Source organism: Gavia stellata, chromosome 27 (genome assembly GCF_030936135.1).
Source record: "Gavia stellata isolate bGavSte3 chromosome 27, bGavSte3.hap2, whole genome shotgun sequence".
Classification (NCBI taxonomy): domain Eukaryota; kingdom Metazoa; phylum Chordata; class Aves; order Gaviiformes; family Gaviidae; genus Gavia; species Gavia stellata.
Genome location: NC_082620.1, coordinates 1,106,439 through 1,115,044, shown reverse-complemented (window position 1 = coordinate 1,115,044; position 8,606 = coordinate 1,106,439). Strand labels below are relative to the sequence as shown.

The following is an 8,606-nucleotide window of genomic DNA, read 5'->3' as shown; positions in this document are numbered from 1 at the left end:
GAGGTGACGCCCCGTGGGACTGGTGGCCAGGGAGGGGGGGGGAGCTGGCATGTCCCCAGAGGGGTCACATCGGTGACCGCACAGGGAGGGGACATTTCTCACCCGTCCTCGCTTGGCCGAGCCCCGGGGCGAAGGTCTCCGTGGGGAAACTGAGGCACGCAGCGGGTGCCTCCCCCCGCAGCTCTCTCCTATCCAGCACCCGCTCAGCACCGCAGGATGAAGGCTCTCCTCCTCCTCCTCCTCGCCCAGCTCTGCTCGGCATCGCTGATCCCCGGTAGGTGGAGTTTGGGGGGGGGGAGGCTGCACCCCAAAAGTGGGTGCTGTTGGGTGCTATGGAGCCCGGTTTCGCCCCCCCCGCAGAGAGGGAGAAGGACCCCGAGTACTGGCGGGGGCAGGCGCAGGAGACCCTGCGGGCCGCCCTGCGGCTCCAGCACCTCAACCAGAACGTGGCCAAGAACCTCATCCTCTTCCTGGGTGACGGTGAGATGGGGGCACCCGCCCCGGGGTGGGGGGGAGAGGAGGAGCGGGGGCTGCGGTGAAGTGGGTGCTGCGGTAAAGGGGGGTGCAGTAAAGTGGGCGCTACGGTAAATCGGGTATGCAGTAAATTGGGTGTCATGATAAAGTGGGTGCTGCAATAAATTGGGTTCTGGGATAAATTGGGTCCTGGGATAAATTGGGTGCTGCGATAAATTGGGTGCTGAGATAAATCGGGTGCTGCAACAAACTCGGTTTGCGGTAACTTGGGTGCTGCGATAAATTGGGTTTGCAATAAGTTGAGTGCTGCGATATACTGGGTTTGCGGTAAATTGGGTGCTGCGATGAATTGGGTGCTGCAAAAAATTGGGTGCTGCAATGAACTGGGTGCTGTGATAAGCTGGGTGCTGCGGTAAACTAGGTGCCGCAATGAACTGGGCTTGCAAAAAATTGGGTGCTGCGATGAACTGGGCGTGCAATGAACTGGGCGCTGTGTTAAACTGGGTGCTGCGATAAACTGGGTGCTGCAATGAACTGGGCTTCCAATAAATTGAGTGCTGGGATAAATTGGGTGCGCAATGAATTGGGTGCTGGGATAAATTGGGTGCGCAATGAATTGGGTGCTGGGATAAATTGGGTGTGCAATGAGTTGGGTGCTGGGATAAATTGGGTGCGCAATGAGTTGGGTGCTGGGATAAATTGGGTGTGCAATGAATTGGGTGCTGGGATAAATTGGGTGCGCAATGAGTTGGGTGCTGGGATAAATTGGGTTTGCAATGGATTGGATGCTGGGATAAATTGGGTTTGCAATAAATCGGGTGCTGGGATAAACTGGGTGCCCGCCGGCGTTGCGCGGCACCCGCGCGGCGAGCTGGCCCGTCCTCGGCAGGGGGCTGACGGGTGCCCTGGCAGGCATGGGCGTCTCCACCGTCACGGCCGCCCGCATCCTCAAAGGGCAGCTCCAAAACCGCAAAGGCGAGGAGAGCCTGCTGGAGATGGACAAGTTCCCCTACGTCGCCTTGGCCAAGGTGAGCCCCCCGGGACACCCACGGGGGACGCGACACCCACCGCAAGGTCACGGCCGGCCGGCCGGCATCGACCGGGAGCCGAAATTAGGTCAGGGGCGGGCGAAGGGACCTGGCTCTGGTGCCCGCTCGCCGTGCCAGGGTCCGGCCCGTGGGAACGGGGAGGGGGGGACGGGATGAGGCCGCCCGGCCGTGGGAAGCCGCGGGACCCCCCCTGCTTCTCCTGCGGTCATTTTGCTGAACAAAAGGCTTTTTTTTTTTTTTTTTTTATGATGAAATTGGAAGTCCCAGCCGCTCCCCGCCGTCTCCCTTCGCCTCGCGGGGGATTCTCGCAGCGGCGGCTTCTCTCTCTCCCTGCCTAAAAACGGGCTGAAAAAAGGCTAAAAGCATCAAACTGCAGCGGGGGGCTGATGTGCAACCACGCCACGGGGGGCCAAGGGGCAAAAGAGGGGGGCAAGGGGCGAAAGAGGGGGTGCACAGGCGGGATGGGGGTCTGACGCGGCCAAACAGCATGGGAGGGGAGCTCCGGGGTGGGGAGGATGACTATGATGGAGCCCCAGGGTGGGGATGATGATGACGATGGCGGTGATGACGATGGCGGTGATGACCATGGCGGTGATGACGATGGCGGTTTATTTATCTACCCCCTCCTCCCAGACCTACAACACCAACGCGCAGGTGCCCGACAGCGCGGGCACGGCCACCGCCTACCTCTGCGGCGTCAAAGCCAACGAGGGGACGGTGGGCGTCAGCGCCGGCGTCACCCGTGACCGCTGCAACACCACCAAGGGCCAAGAGGTGACCTCCATCCTTCGCTGGGCCAAGGATGGAGGTGAGGGGCTGGTGGGTGCTGGGGAGGGAGGGGGGAAAGCGGTGGGTTTTGGGGGTGTTCCCACCATTGTCCCCTGACATCGTGGCGCAGGCAAGGCGGTGGGCATCGTCACCACCACGCGGGTGACCCACGCGACTCCCAGCGCCGCCTACGCCCACTCCGCCAACCGCGACTGGTACTCGGATGGAGAGATGCCCCCGGACGCGCTGGAGGGCGGCTGCAAGGACATCGCCCGGCAGCTGGTGGAGAACATCCCCGACATCGAGGTAGGGATGGGGACGGGGCCACCAGGGACGTGGGCTGGAGCCACCCAGGGACGGGAACAGGACCACCCAGGGATAAGGACGGGGCCATGGGTGGACGTGGGACCAGGACTACCAATGGGTGCAGGGCTGGGACGCCCGGTAGATACTGGGCTGGGACCACCAGTGGGTGAAGAACCGGGAACCCCAGGAGATGTTGGGCTGGGACCACTGATGGGTGCAGGGCTGGGATCCCCAGCAGATACGGGGCCAGGACCACCCATGGGTGCAGAGCCGGGATCCCCAGCAGATACGGGGCCAGGACCACCCATGGGTGCAGAGCCGGGATCCCCAGCAGCTCTGGGACCAGGAACACCCATGGGTGCAGAGCCGGGATCCCCAGCAGCTCTGGGACCAGGACCGCCCATGGGTGCAGAGCCGGGATCCCCAGCAGCTCTGGGACCAGAACCACCCATGGGTGCAGATCCGGGATCCCCAGCAGCTTTGGGACCAGGACCACCCATGGATGAGGACATGGCCATGGGTAGATGTGGGACCAAGACCACCCATGGGTGCAGGGCTGGGACCCCCAGCAGATACTGGGCTGGGACCACCCATGGGTGCAGAGCTGGGATCCCCAGCAGCTCTGGGACCAGGACCGCCAATGGATGAGGACATGGCCATGGGTAGATGTGGGACCAGGACCACCCATGGGTGCAGGGCTGGGACCCCCAGCAGATACTGGGCTGGGACCACCCATGGGTGCAGAGCCGGGATCCCCAGCAGCTCTGGGACCAGAACCACCCATGGGTGCAGATCCGGGATCCCCAGCAGCTCTGGGACCAGGACCACCCATGGGTGCAGATCCGGGATCCCCAGCAGCTCTGGGACCAGGACCACCCATGGGTGCAGAGCCGGGATCCCCAGCAGCTCTGGGACCAGAACCACCCATGGGTGCAGATCCGGGATCCCCAGCAGCTCTGGGACCAGGACCACCCATGGGTGCAGAGCCAGGATCCCCATCATCCATAGGGCTGGGACCACGGACACATACAGGACCAGCCCCCCAACCCCAGCCCCCCAACTCCTGCTTAACCCCCCCCAGCAGCCCCCTCCCTTCTCATACTTCCCATACCCCAACCCCTCCATTTTCCCCCCGATTCTGCCCCTCGCCGCGGATTTACGCAGAAATTCAGCCCTGTAAATAAATACTCTTCTGTCCTTCAAAATAGCCCCAAAGCAAAACATTTCAGCCTGTTATTTCGCTCTTTAATAGCCTCTTCTTCTGTTTTTTTTCCCTTTAATATAATTTTAACTCTGTCCCAGGCTGGAAATAATTATATAGCGGGGAAAAGACATTTTTTTTCCCTTTTTTTTTTTTGCTTAATAATTTTGGCGGCGGTGTTTTGCAGCTTTATAATTCACCTTCTGCGCGGAGAAAGCTGGGGGGGGCGGAATAAAAAAGAATAAATCTCTGCTCGGTTATAAATAACGGAGGCCAAATAAATCGGGCGCCAAAGCAAACAGCGAGAGCTGCGGGACGGGGCTCCGTCCTGGCGGGTTCACACGGGGACCCCGATGTGGAGCATCCCTTCCACAGATGTGAAAAAAAAAAAGAAAAATTTATAAAAAGCGCCAAATTTGCTGCTGGAAATGGTTATTTTTGTCTTGGGTTTTAATTAATAGGAAGAGATTCAGGGTTATTTCGAGTGAGGTGAAATTCCTCGGGTGTTTTCGCTCGCTTTTTTGCGCGACGCCAGGGTTTTCCTGGACATCCCGTTCCGCCTCGTCGGGGTTCCCCCCACCCCGAAATTGGGGAGAAAACATTTAAAATAATTTAAAATAATTTTTAAAATGCATTTTTTTTTTTTCCCCCTCCTTTCGCAGGTGATCTTGGGCGGCGGGCGGAAATATATGTTCCCCAAAAACGCCAGCGACGTGGAGTATCCCCACGAGGACAAACATCGGGGTACCCGCCTGGACCGCAGGGACCTCGTCCAGGCGTGGCACGATGCCAAGCCCCCCGGCAAGGTGACGACAGCTTTTTTTTGGGGGGGATGTACACACACATCACCCCACTGGAACCTTACAAAGCCATTCCCAGGCGGGAATATTTTGGGGAGGGGGATATAAAGCAGCGCCGGGGTTGGCAGAGGCGATGGGGAGGTGACACCCTGCCTATGTCCCCCCTCCATCCCCAGGTCGCCAAGTACGTGTGGCACCGGCGGGACCTGCTGGCGCTCAACCTCAGCCGCGTTGACTTCCTCCTGGGTGAGTCTCGGCACCCAAGGGTGCCCCGGCCTCAAGCAGGTGCTTTGGGGGACACCCCCGGCCTGGCCCAGGGTGCTGGGGCAGCTGGAGTGGCCAGTTACACCCCAGGGATGCTGGTACCCCACTCTGGGGATGCTGGTACCCCCCCAGGGATGCTGGTACCACCACCCTGGGGATGCTGGTACCCCCCCAGGGATGCTGGTACCCCACCCTGGGGATGCTACTACCTCCAAGGGATGCTGGTACCCCACTCTGGGGATGCTGGTACCCCCCCAGGGATGCTGGTACCCCCACTCTGGGGATGCTGGTACCCCACTCTGGGGATGCTGGTACCTCCAAAGGATGCTGGTACCCCCCCCAGGGATGCTGGTACCCCACCCTGGGGGCTGGTACCTCCAAAGGATGCTAGTACCCCCCCAGGGATGCTGGTACCCCCCCACCAGGGATGCTGGTACTTCCAAGGGTACCCCACCCTATGGATGCTGGTACCCCCAAGGGATGCTGTTACTCCTCTGGGGATGCTGGTACCCCGAAGGGATGGTGTTGCCCCCCCATGGGATGCTGCTACCTGCCCCCCCAGGGATGCTGGTACCTGCCCTGGGGGTGCAGGTACCCCAAAGGGATGCAGGTACCCCGCCCCCAGAGATGCAGGTACCCCAAAGGGATGCAGGTACTCCGCCCCAAGGGATGCAGGTACCCCCAAGGGATGCAGGTACCCCCCCCCAGGAATGCAATTTTCACCCTCTGGGGATGCAATTATTTTTTTGTTGGCCCATGCTGCAATTCCCCAGCCCAGCCGGGCTGCAGGATTCAGCCGGGCCGGAGGAAGGAAGGAAGGGCTGGGAGCATCCCCCCGGCTCCTATCTAATCACTCGGGATCCGGTAGCGGGTGAAACACTTGAGCCAGCACAAAAAGTAGGCAGCAGGGCTGGATTTGGCCCCCCACTTTTTTTTTTTTTGGTGGGGAAAGGATGTCCCCAGCAGTGTCACTGTCCCCAGGCCTCTTCGAGCCGGGTGACATGGTGTACGAGCTGGATAGGAATAACGAGACGGATCCTTCCCTCACCGAGATGGTGGCTGTGGCCATCAGGATGCTCCAGAAAAATCCCCGGGGGTTTTTCCTCCTGGTTGAAGGTGGGGGGAAAGTGGGGGGGGGGGTGAAGGGGAGAGCATGGGGGTGCGAAGGGGGAGTAAAGGGGGTGATGGGGGGGCATTGGGGGAAAGGAGGGTGATGGGAGATGCAAAAAAGGGGATAAAGAGGGTGATGGGGGGATAAAGGGGCTGCAAAGGGTGAAGGAGATGGGGGATGCGAAGGGGGGGTAAAGGGGGTGATGGGGGGCAAAGGGGCTGCAAAGGGGGAAGGAGGTGGGGGATATGAAGGGGGGGTAAAGGGGGTGATGGGGGGGCATTGGGGGGAAGGAGGGTGATGGGGGATGCAAAAAAGGGGGGGTAAAGGGGGTGATGGGGGGGTAAAGGGGCTGCAAAGGGGGAAGGAGGTGGGGGATATGAAGGGGGGGTAAAGGGGGTGATGGGGGGGCATTGGGGGAAAGGAGGGTGATGGGGGATGCAAAAAAGGGGGGGTAAAGGGGGTGATGGGGGGTAAAGGGGCTGCAAAGGGGGAAGGAGGTGGGGGGATGCGAAGGGGGGGGTAAAGGGGGTGATGGGGGGGTAAAGAGGGTCATGGGGGAGGTGATGGGGTAAAGGGAGGTGACGGGGGCTGCAAAGGGGGGGGCTGCGAAGGCAGAAGGAGTAGGGGGATGCAAAAAGCGGAGGGATAAAGGGGGCAACGGGTGGCTGCAAGAACGGGGGATAAGGGGGGTGAGGGGGCTGCAAAGGGGGATAAAGGGGGGGGCGTGGGGGGTGCGGAGCTGGGAAGAGGAGGGCGAGGGGGGATGGAGGGTGATAGGGGCCGCGGAGGGCGATGCCGAGCGGGGCCGGGGGTCGCAGGGGGCCGCATCGACCACGGGCACCACGAGGGGAAGGCGAAGCAGGCGCTGCACGAGGCGGTGGAGCTGGATCGGGCCATCGGGCTGGCCACCCGCGTCACCTCGCCCCAGGACACCCTCAGCGTGGTCACCGCCGACCACTCGCACGTCTTCACCTTCGGCGGCTATACCCCGCGCGGGAACCCCATTTTCGGTGAGTCTCTGCCCGGCCACGGAGCGGGGGACAACCGTGGGGACACCTCGGGGATGTCACCGTCCGGCTGACGGTGCCACCGCCACCAGGTCTGGCCCCCATGCAGAGCGACGTGGACCGCAAACCCTTCACCTCCATCCTCTACGGCAACGGTCCCGGCTATAAAATCGTGGCGGGTGAGCGAGAAAACGTCTCCGCCGTGGATTTCGGTGAGTGTATTTTGGGGCAAAACCCCCTGAAATTGTTACAGCTCAGCTAAAACGAGCGCTTGCTAAAAATTATTCTTATTTTGGGGTTGGTTTTCTTTTTGCCCCCAGCGCACGCCAACTACCAAGCGCAATCGGCCGTGCCGCTGCGCCAGGAGACCCACGGCGGCGAGGACGTGGCCGTTTTCGCCCGCGGCCCCATGGCCCACCTCCTCCACGGGGTCCACGAGCAAAATTACATCCCCCACGCCATGGCTTACGCCGCCTGCATCGGCTCCAACCGAGCCCACTGCAACGCCGCCGGCCGCCCTGCCGCCGCTGCCTCCGTCCTCCTGCCCTTCCTCGCCCTCCTCTTCCTCCTCTGCTAAAGCGCCTCTTGCAAACCACGGAGGGGGATTTATTTTTAATTCCTCCCCCCCCTTTTTTTTTTTTGTGGATAGCAGCGCCCAGAAAGAGGAGAAAAAAGAAAGACTCAGCGGAGCAAAAGCAGCCGCCGGCGGTTTCGTGCTGGGAGCTGCCTCTGTAAATACACGGTTCCTTCCCCTATAATTAGCATCGTTGCCTGCCCCATCCCGAACCCACCGCGGGATTTGGGATGGGAGCCGGAGCCTCGGCGGATAAAACCCCCTCTTTGAGCGAGACGCCATGGGGCTGGGTCCCAAAAATGCCTCCTGGTCTCCCTTGGCTGAGGACTGACCCCGGTGCCCAACTCATCACATGTGTGGGGACTCAGAAACCACATGAAGATGGGGGGGAAGAAAAAAAAAATTAACTCACCGGGTTAATTTGTCCCCAAACGTTGGGGCTTTGCCTCCTGGGTGATTTATTTTGCTTTAAAATCCTTCGGTTTAAGGCAATTTGTTGCCCAGGGAGGGATTTGGGGTGGTTTCAGAGCTGGGTGGTGCAGGGAGAAGGGGGTTTAAGGGGTGGCACCCGCTGGGGCACGCCCCCCCCCGTAGGGTTTGGTAATTAGGGAGGGTAATTAGCGGGTGGGGTAATTAAGGGAGGGGGCTTTTGCAGCTTGCAAGGTGCTGGGGCGGTGGATTGAGGCCTGCGGTAGCACCGGAGAGGGGCCCTGGGCGTGCAAAGGGTGTTCTTGAGCGTGCAAAGGGTGTTCTTGAGCGTGCAAACGGTGCTCTGAGTGTGCAAATGCCGCCGTGCACGTGTAAATGCCACCGTGCACGTGCAAATGCCGCCGTGCACGTGCGAACAGTGCCTTGGGTGTGCAAATGGTGCCTTGGGTGTGCAAATGCCACCTTGCACACGCAAATGTCACCGTGCACGTGCGAACGGTGCCTTGCGCGTGCAAATACCGCCACGCACGTGCAAACGCTGCCCTGGCTGAGCAAATGCGATCTTGCCCGTGCAAAAATCAGCGTGCAAATGGTGCCTTGATTGTGCAAATGTCACCGTGCAC

At 60.6% G+C, this 8,606-nt stretch overlaps 1 protein-coding gene across 1 annotated transcript; it reads left to right on the top strand.

Annotated features, from left to right (window-relative positions):
* The first annotated feature begins 216 nt into the window (after positions 1–216).
* Positions 217–7,557, top strand: ALPL (alkaline phosphatase, biomineralization associated). Its single transcript, XM_059830049.1, has 11 exons — positions 217–274; positions 361–480; positions 1,387–1,502; positions 2,157–2,331; positions 2,422–2,597; positions 4,461–4,604; positions 4,775–4,844; positions 5,844–5,978; positions 6,792–6,983; positions 7,073–7,192; positions 7,301–7,557. Exons 1-11 carry the CDS (start codon positions 217–219, stop codon positions 7,555–7,557), a joined length of 1,563 nt encoding a protein of 520 aa, XP_059686032.1.
* Positions 7,558–8,606: the final 1,049 nt, after the last annotated feature.